This window comes from Salmo salar, chromosome ssa01, assembly GCF_905237065.1.
Source record: "Salmo salar chromosome ssa01, Ssal_v3.1, whole genome shotgun sequence".
In the NCBI taxonomy this organism is placed as follows: domain Eukaryota; kingdom Metazoa; phylum Chordata; class Actinopteri; order Salmoniformes; family Salmonidae; genus Salmo; species Salmo salar.
In genome coordinates this window covers 135,364,674-135,387,664 of record NC_059442.1, presented here as the reverse complement: position 1 = coordinate 135,387,664, position 22,991 = coordinate 135,364,674, and the positions used below count along the sequence as shown (strand labels likewise).

The 22,991-nt window shown below is 43.2% G+C and overlaps 1 protein-coding gene across 4 annotated transcripts in view; it reads left to right on the top strand.

The window, feature by feature from the left end:
* sppl3 (signal peptide peptidase 3) overlaps positions 1-22,991 on the top strand; it is a 29,048-nt gene that overhangs the window by 1,918 nt on the left and 4,139 nt on the right. The window contains exons 2-10 of one of the 4 annotated variants that reach the window (XM_014131576.2): positions 16,664-16,741; positions 16,956-17,047; positions 17,288-17,407; positions 18,050-18,128; positions 18,423-18,538; positions 18,773-18,879; positions 20,327-20,490; positions 20,715-20,902; positions 21,756-21,865. In XM_014131576.2, coding sequence (XP_013987051.1) covers positions 16,664-16,741; positions 16,956-17,047; positions 17,288-17,407; positions 18,050-18,128; positions 18,423-18,538; positions 18,773-18,879; positions 20,327-20,490; positions 20,715-20,902; positions 21,756-21,865 — 1,054 coding nt within the window. Of the gene's footprint in view, positions 1-16,663; positions 16,742-16,955; positions 17,066-17,287; positions 17,408-18,049; positions 18,129-18,422; positions 18,539-18,772; positions 18,880-20,326; positions 20,491-20,714; positions 20,903-21,755; positions 21,866-22,991 lie in introns of all 4 variants that reach the window. The other 3 variants (XM_014131560.2, XM_014131586.2, XM_014131567.2) reach the window with 3 other exon arrangements.

Genomic DNA, 22,991 nt, shown 5'->3' with positions numbered 1-22,991 from the left:
GTTGGTTAGGGGCTCGCAAGTAAGCGTTTCACTGTAAAGTGAACGACACCTGTTGTATTTGGCGCATGTGACTAATAAAATGATGTGATTTGAAGTTAAGATAAAAACGTACCACTTAATTAAATCGCAACCCTTCTGAGTAGATTAAATACGAGTTGTTTTTAACCAGAGTTAGGCAATTCTCTAGCTGCACCTACCATCCTGGGACATGGTCTCACTCAGATTTCCCTCTAGTGAAGCGCATGAGGTCAGACTGAGGCACAATATTTTACCATGCCTGTCTTGTAAGACCTATAAGGAAGCATTGTTACATTGCCTAATTGGTGGCAACTACCTAGTGAAATGTAACAATTCTACCAACATGCTGTAATTTATTACAACAGCCTCAGCATTGACAGTGTCATGAGGTGTTCTCTTGGTTATCACAACTTTTGGGGTAATATCCTACACAAATGCTCTGTATACAGACATTTTTGAGAGATTCTGATTGTTTTGCTCATGTAGGGCTACCATGAATAATGATGTAATTTCAAACCAGCACTCATTTTTGTGGGTCAATCAGAATTGTCAATAGTCATTTGCTATAGCAACATGTTTTGAGAAACTAATCCTTGTCCTCTGTCGCTTGGTGGCTGAGTCCTCAGTGACCAAAGCATGCATGCCTTTGGCTTGGTGGTGTACGGTTTTGGAATTGTGTTATAGAAGCCTTGTTTCTCCCAAACAAGGAAGTCTTATGGCCCTTGGGCTTCTGTCCAGCCCTCAACATTCCAGGATTGTATTTGATTTTTAAATGTTCCATTTATTTAGTCCATCTCATCCATGTGAGCAGAATTGAGGGACAACTTGACCAGTTTACTTGCTGTATATTGTTTTTTTTTTTTTTTACTTAATACAATCCATTACTTTGACTTCAGTGGGGATTTTATATTTGTTTATAAATGTCCAAGCACTGTCTGGAGATGTATTACCACTCTCTGAAAACAATAATTATTTAATTTGATCTGAGTTAAATCCAAGACTGGCAACAGAGAAGGCCGAATTTCTCATTGGAATGCAAGCCTACGGTGGCTGGTTCAGAAGGTGCCTGTTAATGGTGTTTTACAGCTCTGTTAGGGATATAGACCAGCATGCTTTTTATAATGTTATGCAAATGGCATATATAATGAACAAAATTATAAAGGCAATATGCAACAATTTCAGAGATTGTATTGAGAATCAGCACCTATAAGGAAATCAGTCAAATTAAATAAATAAATTTGGCCCTAATCTATGGATTTCAAATGACTGAAAATACGGATATGCTTCGGTTGGTTACAAATGCCTTTAAAAAAAGGTAGGGCCATATATCTGGTGTGACCACCATTTGCGTTATGCAGCGTGACACATTTCCTTCGCATAGAGTTGATCAGGCTATTGATTGTTATCCCACTCTTCAATGGCTGTGTGAAGTTGCTGGATATTGGAGGCAAGTGGAACATGCTGTCATACACGTCGACCCAGAGCATCCCAAACATGCTCAATGGGTGGAATGTCTGAGTATGCAGGCCATGGAAGAACTGGGACATATTCAGCTTCCAGGAATTGTGTACGGATCCTTGCAACATGGGGCAGTGCATTATCATGCTGAAACATGAGGTGATGGCGGCGGAGGATCTCGTCACGTGCATTCAAATTGCCATTGATAAAATGCAATTGTGTTTGTTGTCCGTAGCTTATGCCTGCCCATACCATAACCCCACCGCAACCATGGGGCACGTTGACATCAGCAGAACTCTCGTCCACACGACGCCATGCACGTGGTTGTGAGGCTGGTTGGAGGTACCAACAAATTCTCTAAAACATGACGTTGGAGGTGGCTTATGGTAGAGAAATTAACATTCAATTCTCTGGCAAAAGCTCTGGTGGACATTCCTGCAGTCAACATGCACGTTGCGTGCTCCCTCAACTTGAGACATCTGTGGCGTGCTGTGAGACACAACTGCACATTTTAGTGGCCTTCTATTGTCCCCAGCACAAGGTGCACCTGTGTAATGATCTAGCTTTTTAATCAGCTTCTTGATATGCCACACCTGTCAGGTGGCTGGATTATCTTGGCATAGGACAAATGGTCGTTAACAGGTATGGAACATTTTGGGGATCTTTTATTTCAGCTCATAAATCATGGGGCCAACACTACATGTTGCGTTTTTATATTTTTGTTCAGGATAGAGAGGGAGAGCTGTGGTGTGTGTGTGCGGAAGCCCTATGGGGAAAAATACATCTCAGTAAGTCTGTATGCAGACTTTAGGAACACGTCTTTTCTGGGACTGCCTGGACCATAACACCACTAACGAGGCGTAGCACTGACCTTTTATCCCGTTTCAACAGTAAACTACATGACGCTGCTCCCTCCCCTGATAGACAGCTTTAGTCATTTCTGTATTACTGACTGAATGAATGAAATGGACAGGAGATACCCGCTTTTTCTCAAACTAATTACAAGTGTGGCGTATCGGGCCTGGCTATTCCTGTTTGGCAGAGCGCATGAATAGAGTAGAGCCCGACCGATATGGGATTTTTGGATCCAAATCTGATTTTAGTGGAAATATGAACAGATGAGCGATATCTGCCTTTTATTTGTATTTTTTTTAACTGGAATTAACTTTTTTGTGTTTTAAAACAGCCCCATGAAGATACTCAAAGATGATTTCTTAAATTTCAGGAAAGAACAATCACGTAAGCGCCGCAATTTTTTTTAATGGAAAAACTGTTACTTTTGTAAAAAGGAGGATTAACTGCACAGATTCCAGCAAAGAAATTGTCTAGGCTCTGAAGAATGAGCTGCCTCGTGCTAACCAGCTGGAAAACGACAGTACACTTTTTCAATGTATTGGTATTTAGTTGTTTACATCTTATTTCTTTGTAGGGCAGTAGCCACTGGATTCTGGCGGCAGGTAGCTTAGCGGTTAAGAGCGTTGGGCCAGTAACCGGAAGGTCGCTGGTTTGAATCCCAGGGCCATCTAGGTGATACATCTGCCAATGTGCCCTAGAGCAAGGCACTTAACCCTAATTGCTCTGGGTAAGAGTGTCTGTCAAATGACTGTAAAATGAAAGGGAAAAACATCATTCTCAAAATTCAAAGTACTCTCGCACAGCGAGTTAGCTAGAACTTGTCGTGGAAATGGGGGTGGCAAAATGTGAATTTAGACCCGTCCTTATCAAGCGAAACCATGCATCAAAACGTAGCTACAAAGTGTTACTTTGTGACTTGCTAAGCTTTTTACTATCTCAGAAAACATTTGATTGGCAGTTGTTTTGTTTGTCCACCTGCCTCTTGAGAATTGACCACAAGTTCTCAATGGGATTAAGGTCTGGGGAGTTTCCTGGCCATGGACCTAAAATATCGATGTTTTGTTCCCCGAGCCGCTCAGTTATCACTTTTGCCTTATGGCAAGGTGCTCCATCATGCTGGGAAAGGCATTGTTCAAACTGTTCCTGGATGGTTGGGAGAAGTTGCTTTCGGAGGATGTGTTGGTACCATTCTTTATTCATGGCGGTGTTCTTAGGCAAAATTGTGAGTGAGCCCACTCCCTTGGCTGAGAAGCAACCCCACACATGAATGGTCTCAGGATGCTTTACTGTTGGCATGACACAGGACTGATGGTAGCGCTCACCCTGTCTTCTACGGACACACTTTTTTCCGGATGCCCCAAACAATCGGAAAGGGGATTCATCAGAAAATGACTATACCCCAGTCCTCAACAGTCCAATCCCTGTACCTTTTGCAGAATATCAGTCTGTCCCTGATGTTTTCCTTGGAGAGAAGTGGCTTCTTTGCTGCCCTTCTTGACACCAGGCCATCCTCCAAGTCTGCCTCACTGTACGTGCAGATGCACTCACACCTGCCTGCTGCCATTCCTGGCAAGCTCTGTACTGGTGGTGCCCCGATCCCGCAGCTGAATCAACTTTAGGAGACGGTCCTGGCGCTTGCTGGACTTTCTTGGGCGCCCTGAAGCCTTCTTCACAACAATTGAACCGCTCTCCTTGAAGTTCTTGATGATCCGATAAATGGTTGATTTAAGTGCAATCTTACTGGCAGCAATATCCTTGCCTGTGAAGCCCTTTTTGTGCAATGATGATGATGGCACATGTTTCCTTGCAGGTAAGCGTATTTGACAGGAAGAACAATGATTCCAAGCACCACCCTACTTTTGAAGCTTCCAGTCTGTTATTCGAACTCAATTAGCATGACGGTGATCTCCAGCCTTGTCCTCGTCAACACTGACACTTGTATTAACTAGAGAATCACTGACATGATGTCAGCTGGTCCTTTTGTGGCAGGGCTGAAATGCAGTGGAAATGTTATTTTTGGGGATTCAGCTCATTTGCATGGCAAAGAGGGACTTTGCAATTTATCTGATCACTCTTATTAACATTCTGCAGTATATGCAAATTGCTATCATACAAATTGAGGCAGCGGACTTTCTGAAAATTAATATTTGTCATTCTCAACTTTTGGCCATGACAGTATCGGTCCTTTTCAGTGGATTAAACGCAGATACACAAATATAAAAGCAACATGTAAAGTGTTGGTCCTGTGTTTCATGAGCCAAAATAAAAGCTTATTTCTCATTTTGTGCACAGCGTTGTTTACATCTGCATTTAGTGAGCATTTCTCCTTTGCCAAGATGATCCATCCACCTGACAGGTGTGGCATATCAAGAAGCTAGTTAAACAGCATGATCATTACACTGGTTCACCTTGTGCTGAGGATAATAAAAGGACACTCTAAAATGTGCAGTTTTGGTACACAGATGTCTCAAGTTTTGAGGGAGCATGCAATTGGCATGCTAATTGTAGGAATGTCCACCAGAGCTGTTGCAAGATAATTTAATGTTCATTTCTCTACCATAAGCTGCCTCCAACGTTGTTTTAGAGAACTTGTCCGTATGTCCAACTGGCCTCACAACCGCAGACCACGCCAGCCCAGGACCTCCACATCCAACTCCTTCGCCTGCAGGATCGTCGGGGGAAGGGGTGCTGAGGAGTATTTCTGTCTCTAATATAGCACTTTTGTTGGGTTAAACTCATTCTGTTTGGCTTGGTCTGGCTCCCCGGTGGGTAGGCCTATACCCTCCCAGGCCCACCCATGTCATGTGAAGTCAATAGATTAGGGCCTAATTTATTTAAATTGGCTGATTTCCTTCTATGAACTGTAACTCAGTAAAATTATTGCTTTTATATTTTTGTGAAGTGTATATATCGGTCAACCAATAAATCGGTCGGGCTCTAGAATAGAATAGGCTAGTAACTACAATCCTTTTTATATGAACTCGGGGCCTGGTTTTCTACCAGGAAAGGATGACTATGGTGCCAAAGGATCAACCCAATTCCAGTAGTAAAGACTAACAGGATTCTTTATGCCTATAGGCCTATAGTGAATGCCTTACGAAAGTTCACACTCATGTATGTTTTATATTTTCAATTAACATTTTATGTACATTAACATACATAATTGAATATTTGCACAGCCGAATGTCTTGCCATATCTCCTGGATGTTAGGTAGGCTAGCTGTGTCTAAAGACATAAGACCTCTGCAGTAGGATTAGACTATCAATATTGTAATGCAACCAGCACTTTTTCGCTATTGCCTTTCATTGATTGCACGGCGCTGGATGAGTGTTGTGGCATTAGGCTACTTCCGCAAAACACAATGTTAGCAGCCTCCATGAAGTCTTGCTTAGACCAACGCCAAGCAGACCTTGGTCGAAATACTTATGCAGTCAAGACGTCTTAATTTCTATCCATATGTATTTCGCTTTGAAAGTGGTGAGTAGTAGTGCTCTTCCCGACCCCAAAAAATCTTAGTAGACCGAGAGTCGTCGGTTCTTTCGACCAATCGATTGGTCGAAATTTTAAAACGTCTATTTTTTCCCATATACAGTTGAAGTCGGAAGTTTACATACACTTAGGTTGGAGTCATTAAAACTTGTTTTTCAAAATCTCCACACATTTCTTGTTAACAAACTACAGTTTTGGCAAGTTGGTTAGGACATCTACTTTGTGCATGACACAAGTAATTTTTCCAACAATTGTTTACAGAAAGATTATTTCACTTATAATTCACTATCACAATCCAGTGGGTCAGAAGTTTACATACACTAAGTTGACTATGCCTTTAAACAGCTTGGAAAATTCCAGAAAATGATGTCATGGCTTTAGAAGCTTCTGTTAGGCTAATTGACATAATTTGAGTCAATTGGAGGTGTACCTGTGGATGTATTTCAAGGCCTACCTTCAAACTCAGTGCCTCTTTGCGTGACATCATGGGAAAATCAAAAGAAATCAGCCAAGACCGCAGAAAAACAATTGTAGACCTCCAAGTCTGGTTCATCCTTGGGAGCAATTTCCAAACGGCTGAAGGTACCATGTTCATCTGTACAAACAATAGTATGCAAGAATGAACACCATGGGACCACAAAGCCGTCATACCGCTCAAGAAGGAGACGTGTTCTGTCTCCTAGAGAGGAGCGTACTTTGGTGCTAAAAGTGCAAATCAATCCCAGAAAAACAGCGAAGGACCTTGTGAAGATGCTGGAGGGAACAGGTACAAAAGTATCAATATTCACAGTAAAACGAGTCCTATAGCGACAACCTAAAAGACCGCTCAGCAAAGAAGCCATTGCTCCAAACCCGCCATAAAAAAGACAGACTACAGTTTGCAACTGCACATGGGGACAAAGATCGTACTTTTTGGAGAAATGTCCTCTGGTCTGGTGAAACAAAATTAGAACTGTTTGGTCATAATGACCATTGTTATTTTTGGAGGGAAAAAGGGGAGGCTTGCAAGCCAAAGAACACCATCCCAACCGTGAAGCACGGGGTGGCAGCATCATGTTGTGGAGGTGCTTTGCTGCAGGAGGGACTGGTGCACTTCACAAAATAGATGGCATCATGTGGATATATTGAAGCAACATCTCAAGACATCAGTCAGGAAGTTAAAGCTTGGTCACAAATGGGTCTTCCAAATGGACAATGACCCCAAGCATATTTCTTAAGTTGTGGCAAAATAGCAACAAAGTCAAGGTATTGGAGTGGCCATCACAAAACTCTGACCTCAATCCCATTAGAACATTTGTGGGCAGAACTGAAAAAGTGTGTGCGAGCAAGGATGCCTACAAACCTGACTCAGTTACACCAGCTCTGCCAGGAGGAATGGGCCAAAATTCACCCAACTTATTGTGGAAGGCTACCCAAAACATTTGACCCAAGTTAAACAATTTAAAGGCAATGCTACCAAATACTAATTGTGTATGTAAACTTCTGACCCACTGGGAATGTGATGAAAGAAATAAAAGCTGAACTGAATCATTCTCTACTATTATTCTGACATTTCACATTCTTAAAATAAAGTGGTGATCCTAACTGACCTAAGACCAGGGAATTTTTTTACTAGGATTAAATGTCAGGAATTGTGAAACATTTCAACTCAGTTTATTTGGCTAAGGTGTATGTAGACTTCTGACTTCAACGGTATATGCAGTACCAGTCAAAAGTTTGGGCACTTAAACCCTTGAATGAGTTTCTTTATTGTTACTATTTTCTACATTGTAGAATAACAGAGAAGACATTAAACTATGGAATTGTGTTAACCAAAAAGTGTAAAACAAATATTTGAGATTCTTCAAAGTAGCCACCCTTTGCCTTGATGATAGCTTTGCACACTCTTGACATTCTCTCAACCAGCTTCATGAGGTAGTCACCTGGAATGCATTTCAATGAACAAGTGTTCCTTGTTTAAAGTTAATTTGTTGAATTTCTTTCCTTAATGTGTTTGAGCCAATCAGTTGTGACAAGGTCAGGGTGGTATACAGAAGATGGCTCTATTTGGTTAGACCAGGTCCATATTATGGCAAGAACAGCTCTATTGTAACAAATAATGGAAAACCCTTGCATTAGTAGGTGTGTCCATACTTTTGACTGGTACTGTATATATTTTCCTCACATCAACACCATCATCCCGGAAACCCTACACCCACTCCAATTCGGATATCGCCCCAACAGATCCACAGATGCTGCAATCTCAATCGGACTCCACACTGCCCTTTCCCACCTGGACAAAAGGAACACATACGTGAGAATGCTGTTCATTGACTACAGCTCAGTGTTCAACCCCATAGTGCCCACAAAGCTCATCACTAAGCTAAGGACTCTGGGACTAAACACCTCTGTCTACAACTGGATCCTGGACTTCCTGACAGGCCACCCCCAGGTGGTAAGGGTAGGCAACAACACATGCCACGCTGATCCTCAACATGCTTAGTCCCCTCCTGTACTCCCTGTTCACCCACGACTGCGTGGCCAAGCACGACTCCAACACCACAAGTTTGCTGACGACACAACAGTGGTAGGCCTGATCAACGACGAGACAGCCTATAGAGAGGTCAGAGACCTGGCTGTGTGGTACCAGGACAACCTCTCCTGCAATGTGAGCAAGACAAAGGAGCTGATCGTGGACTACAGGAAAAGCAGGGCCGAACAGGCCCCCATTACCATCGACGGGCTGTAGTGGAGCAGGTTGAGAGCTCCAGGTTCCTTGGTGTCCACATCATCAACAAACTATCATGGTCCAAATGCACCAAGACAGTCGTTAAGAGGGCATGACAACATCTTTCCCCCTCAGGAGACTGAGAAGATTAGGCATGGGTCCCCATAGTAACTCCTATTGCCAATACGTAAAAATAGCCTACATAAAGCTAATAAATAAACCTTGTAGCCTGCTGGTAGACAATATCCTGACTTAAAAAAATAATAATTAAATCCTAGAAATCAAATTGACTAAACAGCCTGTCTTTTTTTAACCTCTTACATCTAGACGTTCCGCTAGCGGAACACCTCCTCCAATATCCAATGATAGGCGTGGCGCGAATTACAAATTCCTCAAAAATACAAAAACTTCAATTTTTCAAACATATGACTATTTTACAGCATTTTAAAGACAAGACTCTCCTTTATCTAACCACACTGTCCGATTTCAAAAAGGCTTTACAGCGAAAGCAAAATATTAGATTATGTCAGCAGAGTACCCAGCCAGAAATAATCAGACACCCATTTTTCAAGCTAGCATATGTCACAAAAAACAAAACCACAGCTAAATGCAGCACTAACCTTTGATCTTCATCAGATGACACACCTAGGACATTATGTTATACAATACATGCATGTTTTGTTCAATCAAGTTCATATTTATATCAAAAAACAGCTTTTTACATTAGCATGTGACGTTCAGAACTAGCATACCCCCCGCAAACCTCCGGTGAATTTACTAAATTTACTCACGATAAACGTTCACAAAAAACAATTATTTTAAGAATTATAGATACAGAACTCCTTTGTGCAATCGAGGTGTCCGATTTTAAAATAGCTTTTCGGTGAAAGCACATTTTGCAATATTCTGAGTAGATCGGCTAGCTATTTAGACACCCACCAAGTTTAGCCCTGACCAAACTCCGATTTACTATTAGAAAAGTTTGATTACCTTTGGTGTTCTTCGTCAGAATGCACGCCCAGGACTGCTACTTCAATAACAAATGTTGGTTTGGTTCAAAATAATCCATAGTTATATCCAAATACCGGCGTTTTGTTCGTGCGTTCAAGACACTATCCGAAGTGTAAATAAGGGTCACGCGCACGACGCATTTCGTGACCAAAAAAAATCTAAATATTCCATTACCGTACTTCGAAGCATGTCAACCGCTGTTTAAAATCAATTTTTATGCCATTTTTTCTCGTAAAAAAGCGATAATATTCTGACCGGGAAAGCGTGTTTACGTACAAAAGAGAAAATAAAAGCATGGGATCCCCTCGTGCACGAGCCTGAGTCTCATAGTACTGTGACTGGCCACTATCCAAACGCGCTAATGTTTTTCAGCCAGGGGCTGCCTCGATATCATTCAGCTTTTTGCCGCCTTCTGAGAGCCCATGGGAGCCGTAGGAAGTGTCACGTAACAGCAGAGATCCCCTGTATTGGATAGAGATAATCAAGAAGGCCAAGAAATGGTCAGACAGGGTACTTCCTGTACAGAATCTTCTCAGGTTTTGGCCTGCCAAATGACTTCTGTTATATTCACAGACACCATTCAAACAGTTTTAGAAACTTTGGAGTGTTTTCTATCCAAAGCTAATAATTATATGCATATTCTAGTTTCTGGGCAAGAGTAATAATCAGATTAAATTGGGTACTTTTTTTTATCCGGCCGTGAAAATACTGCCCCCTAGCCATAACAGGTTAAGGAACTTGAAACATTGTATCAACTTGGTTCCACCTGAAGCTAGTGCTAGCAAACTTTACATCTTTGTTTAAAATATTCTGGGCCCTCAGGAGCTCACTGGCACGGAAAACTAACAGACACCGCTATTGGCGCAAGGAATCAGGTAGGCCTATTTAAAAAAAATAAAAAATAAAAAATTAAATTCCACCGGACCCGAGCATGACCACTCATAAATTGAATGAAATAAATCAACCTGTTTCTCACAAGTGTAGCATTGGTTGTGCCCTCTGCAAATGTCATGTCCACTCCTACAATGAGAACGGTAAGACTAATAATATTTTGAATGCAGTAACATAATTACCGTAACCAAACAAACATTGTAGATTAGAGATTGTAGAAATGAACTGTAAATGTAGTCCTACTACTGGTGTGCCATCCCCGCGGCCTCCAATGGATTAGTCCACTCAGACAGGTGCTGAATCAGACAGGTGCTGAATCAGACAGGTGCTGAATCAGACAGGTGTCTCGTGTGCCATTAAAAAAAATAATAATAATAATGTATTGATTTTTGACTGCTTGACTAAAAATCTTGGTCGACCAACTGCCTATCGACCAAACAATTGTCCAGTCAACTAAATGGGGTCATCTCTAGTGCGTGGTGATGCAGATCCCCTCTGCATCTGAATATTTTATGGAAGAAGTGGATTTTGCATCTCCTGGTTTGAAAAGATGTCAGTCAGGCCCATTGATGGGCTAAGGAACATTTCTCTCCAGCGTGTTTGAGAGAATGTTTGTTTGTCAACAGGGCAATCCATTAGCTTTTAGTTTGCCCTGTGATTTGTTATGGTAGTGATTGACGCGTTACCTTGCAAGTTTACGCTTCACAGCTCATAAGTATGTATGATTGATGCCGTTTCATGTGTTTCCTAACACTTATCCAGGGGTGTAATTTAAAGGGTTGGAGTGCAGTCGTACGGCAGGCGATGGGATGCATAGTTATCGTACGGCAGGCGATGGGATGCATAGTTATCGTACGGCAGGCGATGGGATGCATAGTTATCGTACGGCAGGCGATGGGATGCATAGTTATCGTACGGCAGGCGATGGGATGCATAGTTATCGTACGGCAGGCGATGGGATGCATAGTTATCGTACGGCAGGCGATGGGATGATAGTTATCGCGGCAGGCGATGGGATGCATAGTTATCGTACGGCAGGCGATGGGATGCATAGTTATCGTACGGCAGGCGATGGGATGCATAGTTATCGTACGGCAGGCGATGGGATGCATAGTTATCGTACGGCAGGCGATGGGATGCATAGTTATCGTACGGCAGGCGATGGGATGCATAGTTATCGTACGGCAGGCGATGGGATGCATAGTTATCGTACGGCAGGCGATGGGATGCATAGTTATCGTACGGCAGGCGATGGGATGCATAGTTATCGTACGGCAGGCGATGGGATGCATAGTTATCGTACGGCAGGCGATGGGATGCATAGTTATGAAGAACGCATACTATTGTTTCTGTTGGGGGTGTGTCCTCTTAACGCCAGAAAACATTTCTCTCTCAGGGCTGGCTACAGAGGGACATGAGACGGGTCAGGGGTCAAACCCGGCACCTCTCCGATGAAGGCAGGGTTGCACAGTGCAACCATTATGCTCTTATTTACCCCCCCAGAGATGAACCTGTCAGTGCTCTACGCTGAATTTCTTTTTACAAGGACCGTGTGCACCTAGGTTGAAAAATGTAGGCGCACAAATACAGTTAAGGAGTACAATGAAAAAAGATTTGAGATGTTAAAGATGGAATTATTTAATTTTTCTAGGTGCATTGATGTTCCTAAATACAAGTTCCAAGTTGCACAGCAAAATATTTAGGCACAAAAGCAAGTAAAATGGTTGTACTGTAGAGCCCTGCCGGTGCAACCTTTTTTATTTATTTTTCATCTCAGGAAGTGGAACATGTCTTCCACTGACTCTCTCCCCCTCTGGGACACCTATTAGTTGATCTACAACTTTACCAGTGATAATTAGCCTGCCATGGGCATACAACACTGAGGTCATGCCTCCGGTCCCATCCACACCTTTTAATGTAAACCAACAGATTTGATTACAGCTGGTAACACATGTAGGGTAAGGTTTACTGTGCCAGATACCTGACCGGTCATGATTTCTCTCTCAACCTGACCGGTCATGATTTCTCTCTCTCAGCCTTCCAACAGCATGACCCAGTACCCAAAGCTGAGATGAATGTAGGCAGTCTACATCCCATTTGAACAGCTATCTGTTTGTGTTTTCTCTGTTTATTCATGCGCTCCTCAGATTTGTAACCCTGTGTATTTTTGATCATTTTTAGCTTGTGTATGAGCTTTTTAGGCACGCTCAAGCTGCTACTACCGAGGCGTATCTCTAGGAAACCAGAAGTTGTCAGCCGGCCATGTCTGGCAGATAAGGTTAAAGCTGCAGATTAGTGGGTTTAGAATGTTAAATCCATAAAAGTGTCTCTGTGCTGCAGCTCTCGTGCCACAGATGGTCCACCATCCTTCCTGTTAGTCAGCTGTCTTAATTGTCTGGGACATTGACATGTTTCCTGTGCTATTTCTACAGCCTTCCCAATTGAATAGCCAGTGTCCCTATTAAGATTCAATGAAACGCACACTACTGGTCTGTTTATCAAATTGCAATACATCTTGGCACCTACGTATTGTAGTACTATCGTGAGGTCCCTGGTAATTCCCACCCCATCTGTGTACGTTCACTTGTTTGTTGCACAAAGAACTGCATAAATAAATGTGGCTAGAACAAGACGAACATACACATACATTAGATTAATGCCAGTAAGGGTTAGGCTACGGTTTCTCCTCTTTGATTGTGTATTTTTCAAAGACTCTTTCATTCAGTCCTCCAAACCAAAAACAAACATCTGTTAGGAACACAGAGTATGAATAGCAACTAGTATGTCGCGCTCCTTTTTTAGGTTCCTTTCTACTTGCTGAAGGAAAGAAAATGTATTGATTTGGTGTCAAGGGATTTCATTTAAGGTTTGACTAAAGGGATTATGAATACCAGGATTCCAAATGGGAATATACTCTTCAATAATATGTTCATTATAGTCTTATGACACAACTGACCAATGTCAAGCTTTGTTGACATACAGTGAGGGGGGGGAAAAGTATTTGATCCCCTGCTGATTTTGTACGTTTGCCAACTGACAAAGAAATTATCAGTCTATAATTTTAATGGTAGGTTTATTTGAACAGTGAGAGACAGAATAACAACAAAAAAATCCAGAAAAACACATGTCAAAAATGTTATAAAATGATTTGCATTTTAATGAGGGAATTAAGTATTTGACCCCTCTGCAAAACATGACTTAGTACTTGGTGGCAAAACCCTTGTTGGCAATGACACAGGTCAGATGTTTCTTGTAGTTGGCCACCAGGTTTGCACACATCTCTGGAGGGATTTTGTCCCACTCCTCTTTGCAGATCTTCTGCAAGTCATTAAGGTTTCGAGGCTGACGTTTGTTAACTCGAACCTTCACCTCCCTCCACAGATTTTCTATGGGATTAAGGTCTGGAGACTGGCTAGGCCACTCCAGGACCTTAATGCGCTTCTTCTTGAGCCACTCCTTTGTTGCCTTGGCCCTGTGTTTTGGGTCATTGTCATGCTGGAATACCCATCCGGGACCCATTTTCAATGCCCTGGCTGAGGGAAGGAGGTTCTCACCCAAGATTTGACGGTACATGGCCCCGTCCATCGTCCCTTTGATGCGGTGAAGTTGTCCTGTCCCCTTAGCAGAAAAACACCCCCAAAGCATAATGTTTCCACCTCCATGTTTGAGCATTCCTCCTCCAAACACGGCGAGTTGAGTTGATGCCAAAGAGGTCCATTTTGGTCTCATCTGACCACAACACTTTCACCCAGAGTTCCTCTGAGTCATTCAGATGTTCATTGGCAAACTTCAGACGGGCATGTATATGTGCTTTCTTGAGCAGGGGGACCTTGTGGGCGCTGTAGGATTTCAGTCCTTCACGGCGTAGTGTGTTACCAATTGTTTTCTTGGTGACTATGGTCCCAGCTGCCTTGAGGTCATTGACAAGATCCTCCAGTGTAGTTCTGGGCTGATTCCTCACCGTTCTCATGATCATTGCAACTCCACGAGGTGAGATCTTGCATGGAGCCCCAGGCTGAGGGAGATTGACAGTTCTTTTGTGTTTCTTCCATTTGCGAATAATCGCACCAACTGTTGTCACCTTCTCACCAAGCTGCTTGGCGATGGTCTTGTAGCCCATTCCAGCCTTGTGTAGGTATACAATCTTGTCCCTGACATCCTTGGAGAGCTCTTTGGTCTTGGCCATGGTGGAGAATTTGGAATCTGATTGCTTCTGTGGACAGGTCTTTTATACAGGTAACAAGCTGAGATTAGGAGCACTCCCTTTAACCTCTATGGGCTAGCGTCCCACCTACTCAACAGCCAGTGGAATCCCGTGGCGCGATATTCAAATACCTTAGAAATGCTATTACTTCAATTTCTCAAACATATGACTATTTTTTACACCATTTTAAAGACAAGACTCTCGTTAATCTTACCACACTGTCCGATTTCAAAAAGACTTTACAACGAAAGCAAAACATTAGATTATGTCAGCAGAGTACCCAGACAGAAATAATCAGACACCCATTTTTCAAGCTAGCATATGTCACAAAAACCAAAACCACAGCTAAATGCAGCACTAACCTTTGATGATCTTCATCAGATGACACTCCTAGGACATTATATTATACAATACATGCATGTTTTGTTCAATCAAGTTCATATTTATATTAAAAAAACAGCTTTTTACATTAGCATGTGACTAGCATTCCCACCGAACACTTCCGGTGAATTTACTAAATTACTCACGATAAACGTTCACAAAAAACATAACAATTATTTTAAGAATTATAGATACAGAACTCCTTTATGCAATCGCTATGTCCAATTTTAAAATAGCTTTTCGGTGAAGGCACATTTTGCAATATTCTGAGTAGATAGCCCGGCCATCACAGGCTAGCTATTTTGACACCCACCAAGTGTGGTACTCACCAAACTCAGATTTACTATAAGAAAAATTGGATTACCTTTGCTGTTCTTCGTCAGAATGCACTCCCATGACTTCTACTTCAATAACAAATGTTGGTTTGGTTCCAAATAATCCATAGTTATATCCGAATAGCGGCGTTTTGTTGTGCGTTCAAGACACTATCCGAAGGGTGACGCGCCCGGCGCGTTTTGTGACAAAAAATTCTAAATATTCCATTACCGTACTTCGAAGCATGTCAAACGCTGTTTAAAATCAATTTTTATGCGATTTTTCTCGTAAAAAAGCGATAATATTCCGACCGGGAGTCGTTGTTTTCGTTCAAAGAGAGAAAGTAAACATGGAGTCGGCTTGTGCACGAGCGCCGCAGTCTCATTGTTCTCAGATCGACCACTATCCAAATGCGCTACTGATTTTCAGCCATGGCCTGCAAAGTCATCATTCAACTTTCTGGCGCCTTCTGAGAGCCTATGGGAGCGTTAGAAAATGTCACGTTATGCCAGAGATCCCCTGTTTTGGATAGAGATGATCAAGAAGGCCAAGAAATAGTCAGAGCGCTTCCTGTTTGGAATCTTCTCAGGTTTTGGCCTGCCAAATGAGTTCTGTTATACTCAGACACCATTCAAACAGTTTTAGAAACTTTAGGGTGTTTTCTATCCAAATCATTATGCATATTCTAGTTACTGGGCAGGAGTAGTAACCAGATTAAATCGGGTACGTTTTTTATCCGGCCGTGCAAATACTGCCCCCTATCCCCAACAGGTTAAGTGTGCTCCTAATCTCAGTTTGTTACCTGTATAAAAGACACCTGGCAGCCAGAAATCTTTCTGATTTGAGAGGGGGTCAAATACTTATTTCCCTCATTAAAATGCAAATCAATTTTTGACATGCGTTTTTCTGGATTTTTGTTATTCTGTCTCTCACTGTTGAAATAAACCTACCATTAAAATTATAGACTGATCATTTCTTTGTCAGTGGGCAAACGTACAAAATCAGCAGGGGATCAAATACTTTTTTCCCTCACTGTATGCAACACTGAAGGTATAGTATGGGTTACTCTATTATACTGGGTGGGTTGAGCCCTGAATGCTTTGGTATATCAGACCTGTTTTATTTTTACTGCTCTAATTAAGTTGGTAACCAATTTTTATAATAGCAACAAGGCACCTCGGATGTTTGTGGTATATTGCCAATATACCACGGCAAAGGGCTGTATCCAGGCACTCCGCGTTGCGACGTGCATAAGAACAGCCCTTCGGGCCACACTTAAACCTAGTCTGTGGAGGAAATGGAATCTAAAATCTTTCTCTCTCTCTGTCTATAGGGCGTACTCCCTGGTCGACTCCAGCCAGGTGTCCACCTTCCTCATCTCCATCCTCCTCATAGTCTATGGCAGCTTCAGGTCAGTCTACCCTGTCCAACCCTCTTCCATCACAGATGGGCCAACACTGGTCACTGTGGGTCTCATCTTTATCATGTTACTTCCATTACATTGAGCGCCTATGAGCTATCCAGTCACTGTAAAACAAGTCTTTGACAGAATAGCAATGTGAGAAGCTTGATTTTATTTCAGATAGTCAACCTCTCCACCTTTCCCTCCATCTCTCCCTGTGCAGATCATTAAACATGGACTGTGAGAACCAGGAAAAAGATAAGGATGGTAACCCTGTCCCGAATGGGGCCTTCAACAATGGCAACACAAACAACAGTGAGTCTCACATATTTGGTGAGACATAAGACATACAGGGCGTGTGTGTTTTTTTTTTTTATAAGTTGGAAGTCGTCATACCGTGGATTCCGTATATTTTGTGGTTGGTTGGTTTGCTGTTACACAGGCTGTAGATGCAGCACATGCAGAAATGTGTGTGCCTGTCTCTGCCTGTGACTTGTCTTTCTCAATCCCTGTGTGTTTGAGCATTCTCACTTGTGCATGTATTGTGTGTTGTAGGTATTCAGACCATAGACTCCACACAGGCTCTGTTCCTGCCCATAGGAGCCTCCGTGTCTCTGCTCGTCATGTTCTTCTTCTTCGACTCTGTCCAGGTGGTCTTCACCATTTGCACCGCAGGTACCTGACCCGTCACACGCCACATACAGGCGCCTTAATGTCACAGAGCAGTTTCTTGCCCATCTTAAAGGCAAGCTGACGTGTATATATTCCATAAGAGCATGATGTTATATTGATGGGGTCATATGGTGCATTGATTTAACAGAAACATTTTCTCTGCATAATTCTTATTAGGCTTGGGCAATACCCCGGTATACGGTATAAATGGTATATTTCGAAATACCGACGGTATGGTTTTCAATATCGTTTTCGGGGGGGGGCGGCTATGCCACTTCTTATAACTAAGTTAAGTCTAAGATGTGTCAAATTATTGCCAGCTCAGGGCTCCAGCTATGCATTTGGTTTGCTAACTTGCTAGCTAAATGGCTAGATGTCAAGATCAAGCGTCTTGGTTACAGCAGAAACATTCAAATGTTTTTATTAAATAGTGCCCCTAGTGTCCACATTCAGTAATACTATATACCCCTTTAGGGTACAGAGGCTGTATGACAATCTGGATACCTACCGCCCAACTAATTGTTATGATGACAATGATTGACTCTGCTAAACTGACTGAAACCAATGGAACGAAACAACAAACTGTCTGGCTGCTATTTCTTTCTCGTTCTCTTATTGATCTTCCTCTATGTTGTTCCTCTTCAGTTCTTGCGACAATTGCGTTTGCGTTCCTCCTGTTGCCAATGTGCCAGTACTTGACCAGACCCTGCTCACCACAAAACAAGTAAGGAAGCTGAGAGGCTGCCATGGCCTACAACCAATAATGTGAAGTCTTTAATTCCCCTTTTTATGTTTGACAATGCGAAGCATCTGGCCTTCAAATATTCCAGCTTAATCGGAATTCTTCAACCTGAACCCCTGTGTGTGGGTGTGTTGAGGTCATTGACTCAAATTGGCTGTATCTACACTTTTGACCCCGTACATATCGACTTGCGTTTAGAGGTGATGTATTTTCCAGTGAGAAGTGATTGTGTTTTGACCAGTGTGTATAAACCATTTCTCTCTCTCTGCCCCCCTGTAGGATCTCGTTTGGTTGCTGTGGGCGCTTCACTCTGGCCGAGCTCCTCTCCTTCTCCCTCTCTGTCATGCTGGTGCTGATCTGGGTGCTCACTGGACACTGGCTGCTCATGGACGGTATGTCAGTGTGTCATGACTGTCTTGTGTTTGTGTGTGGTAGGGGGCGTTGTCTTGCCATTGTAAGGTTTGCCTTTAGTTTCTCTCTAATCTCATGTCTCTCAGCTCCATTACAAGTTTTTTGAGCTGTGTGTTCGTCTGGTATTCCGGTCTCTCTCAGCGCTGTGTCTCTCTCTTCTCCTTCTCTCAGCGCTGTGTGTTTATTAGTCTGATATTCTCTCTCTCTCTCCTCAGCTCTGGCCATGGGGCTGTGTGTGGCCATGATAGCCTTTGTACGGCTACCCAGTCTGAAGGTGTCTTGCCTGCTGCTATCAGGGCTGCTTATCTATGACGTGTTCTGGGTAAGATGGCTGCTCCCATCCCTCCCTCCACCCAGCTGACCCAAATACAACCACTAAAACACAGGCAGGGACATGAGTCATCAGACACAAAGGACCCCAGCTGTAGACCATGGCTGAATCTCAAACTGAATACTTTGAGCACTCGATCACACACCGTGTGCGTTCACGAGCCAATCGAGTCCATCTCAAACTCTAGTTTGTCGAGCCGTCAAGACCTCCACTGAACCCTTCGGAAACCTCTTTATCGAGTGGCATCCGCTGCTGACTCAGTGCCCTCGGCAGCAATTCCTTCCCATGAATCTCAGCACGTTACCTAATAACAACATAATTACTATTTCTGCCGTTTTTGCCAAGGTCTTAGTCACACAATTTTAAATCTAGCTAAGGAGTTCAGTGCTTGAAGACGCAGTATTTCTGACATTTGAAAATGTGCACGAAAACCTGTCTATTCTCTTGCTAAGCCTGGGCCAGTCAGGCCATGTCAAAGCTTACCAGCTAGTGCAACACTAAGGAACATTATTTTATCACAACGAACAAGTTTTAATGAAGCAGCAACTGTCCTTCTCCGAGTCAGTGCAGTATCGCGCCCACAGGGCTCAGCTGACTCAATTACAGTATAGCGATTGGTGCTTTGGTAAATGACGAAGTATGGAATGCTAAGTATAGGTCAACAACTTCATCAGCAAGCTGTCCATCTATCGTGAATATGTCCCATCCGAACTACACACTGTTTACTTGTGCAGTGGTGCTAAAATCCTTGCATAACATTAGTTTGAATTCCATTCCAACCCTGTTTGTTAGTGACTCTAGCTAACATCAGACAGGCTGCAACCAGCTAAATTGGCTCATGAAGTCACTTGCGACCAATATACTGCCACATATTTTGTGCATGAGTAGCTACAGAGTTTTTACAGCTTCCTCACCGTCTATCAGAGTATGCGTGTCTGCCCATGTTTCATATCGAGTCATGCTACAAGACAAGTCGCAGGGGACTCTGCTTGCAACTGGATTTCAAATTATGGCAGTTGTGACATTGAGTGCTTATCATCTCAATTCTAATTTTGCCCAAAACCTGCAGACTTGAGCGATCACTATCGAACACAAGGGCCACTCCAATAAAGGGCTTAGGGGCCAAATGTTCAGTTTGAGATTCAGCCACTGTCAAAGCAGCTTACTAAACGTGTGAAGACGTAAGGTACAGCGAGTGCCGCTGTTCCAGGTCTCTTATGTTTCTTGAGGTGGACAGAGCAGCACACCATAGATGGCGTGGAAATATCCGACTAACAGGACAGTAGCCGTTTCTCCGCTGTACACTATGGTGGAGCCTAAAATGCCATCTCTATCACCTTTATCGTGGTTAGACTACATGTCAGACAGAACTACAAACATGGCTATTTTCCAAGGATCGCTTGAGCCACCGGAGATGACTCCTCTGTCTGCCCTGCAGGTGTTCTTCTCGGCCTACATCTTCAACAGCAACGTGATGGTGAAGGTGGCCACCCAGCCAGCTGACAACCCCTTAGACGTGCTCTCCAGGAAGCTCCACCTGGGCCCTGGGATGGGCCGCGACGTCCCCCGATTGTCCCTGCCGGGCAAACTGGTCTTCCCCAGGTACCACAGCCTCACCGTGGGGAGTGGATCTATGTTTAAACCTCCAACTGCATTCACTACAGCTGTTCTTATGAGCTCTGAAACTCAAGCTTGCATTTCCTCCCACTCTGTCCTGCTTTGTCCCCTCCTGCTGTCTCCTTATTACCCTCTTTGCAACCTGCCATTCACCGTGTTTTGGTTGTCTGTGTTTTTCCTCCCTATATCTCATCCCTCTCTCCCTCCAGTTCCACAGGCAGTCACTTCTCCATGCTGGGGATTGGGGACATCGTGATGCCCGGGCTGCTGCTGTGCTTCGTGCTGCGCTACGACAACTACAAGAAGCAGGCCAGCGGGGAGGCGGGGGGACCAGGCACGCCTGGACGCATGGGGCGCGTCTCCTACTTCCACTGCACTCTCATAGGATACTTTGTGGGTAAGGACAGGGTGAGAGATGGAGACGGGAGGAACCGTCGTGTAGCACAAGGCTGCCCAAATCTGTCCCTGGAGAGCTTACCCTCCAGTAGGTTTTCTCTCCAACCCCAGTAGGTAACTAACCTGATTCAGCTTATTAACCAAGGTAAAGGTCGACTTTGGGCGCAGAAATAACGTCTTTAAAACTGTATAACTTATCATTTCACCATCATACCAGGTCATTTTAATGCTGAAAAACAAAGATGAATAAGATATTTGGCTACAGAAGTGCCATTTGTTACTGATCTCTACAGCTTCTGTCCAAAAACAAATCCTGTGAAATGACGTCATGACATACTGGAGGAGTTACTGGCTAGCTTAGCTAGCAAACTAGCTACGTCGGTCACGGTGCGCATGACCAGAGTAACACAACGATGAATCACCAAAGGCACACCCCATTTCTGTTTGAAAATTGAGAAAGAGGCGGAGTTGGACTTTTTTTTTGTGCCCAAAGTCTACCTTTAATTATTAGAATCGGGTGTGCTAGATTAGGGTTGGAACAAACAGGACGGTAGCTCTGCAGGAACAGAGTTGGGCAGCCCTGATGTAACGGAGAACCACATTCTGACTTGTTGAACCCAGTCAGTAGAGGGTGCTGTTGTCTGGTTAACTAGACTAGTGGCAATAATATAAAGGGAGGTGACTTCATGCTTAGAGAATTAAACAACAATAGTGTCATTCTTGGCTGATTTTTGAATTTAGTTGTATTGTGTATGCAGTACAGGGAAGCTTCCCTCTGTCCACAATGTCATATTGCGTAGTCTACCTTAAACTCCATAGTATGAGTGTTTCTGACCTGTCGCCGCTCCTTCCAGGCCTGCTGACTGCCACTGTGGCCTCCAGAATCCACCGCGCGGCTCAGCCTGCCCTGCTCTACCTGGTACCCTTCACCTTGCTGCCTCTGCTCACCATGGCCTACCTGAAGGTACATATGGGGGGGGGTTCTGGAAAAGGGGGGAGCGGTGGGGGATAATGTGATGGCGTTAGTCATTTATGTAAGTTCAGAGGTCAGACAAAATAGCAGTACTGCTGGGGAATAATTTTATAGGACACAAAGCTTGTGTGAATGTGTTGACTGAATGCTGACAGTCAGAAGCTATGTTTCCATTCATTTGTCCAGAGTTTTTCTTTTTTGTCGACATTTACAAAGTTGTCATAGAAAATGGATGCAATTGCCTGCTATGGTGCATTTCCACTTAACTGTGTTGTGTAGATAAAAACAGCTGGATGTAATGCCATCACACAAAAGAAATAAACACTTTTTTGCAACAAAAAAACTAGAATGTCTAAAAAAATGAAGTGTATCCATTTAGGTGAACTCCCACCTATCTGTTTCATGTCTCAGGTAGCCTACCAAGGTATCGCCATGGTGAAACTTGCACTCCTGTAGATCTTTAAATAATTGGATGATGAAACTTGCATTCAGCCAACCAGAAAAGCAAGGCAAAGCAATTCAGGCTTTCTTGAAAGTCAGGAAATTCCTTGTCTTGCAAAGAAATATTATTATGGCTGAAATAGATTTAGCAAGCAGTAGGCATTTTGAATTAAATGTGGAGTGATGATTATGTCACATGCCCAGCGTACCTTAAAAATACAATTTATTTGAGAAACACTGTTTCCAACTTCATTTTCTGCAAGTTTGACAAAAAGCTACCCCTGTCAAACGGATAAAAATGTTGACGTCTTTAGAACATGTCTCCTATAGCTGCCGGTTCCATTACACGTCGCAATGGTGTGACATTTTGCTTTTGTCGAATAAACCTGGGTCAATGGAAACCTGCCTATTGACTGAGATGAACCAATGGAGGCAGTGCTTAAGTGGTAGAGGAGTAATCCAGGTTCAAGGCAGATAAGACACCAGGCCAGTGACCAGAGGTAATGGATGTTGAGGATAGCCACTAACACGGGTGGGAGAGTAGGCAAAGATGGGTTGATATCTGTGGGTAGGGCTGGGCGGTATACGGTATTTTATGACATACCGGTATTGATGCAGGGACCGGTTAGGGTTTTTACTTTGCCTTCTATACCGGTATTTGAATGTTTGGTTTGTT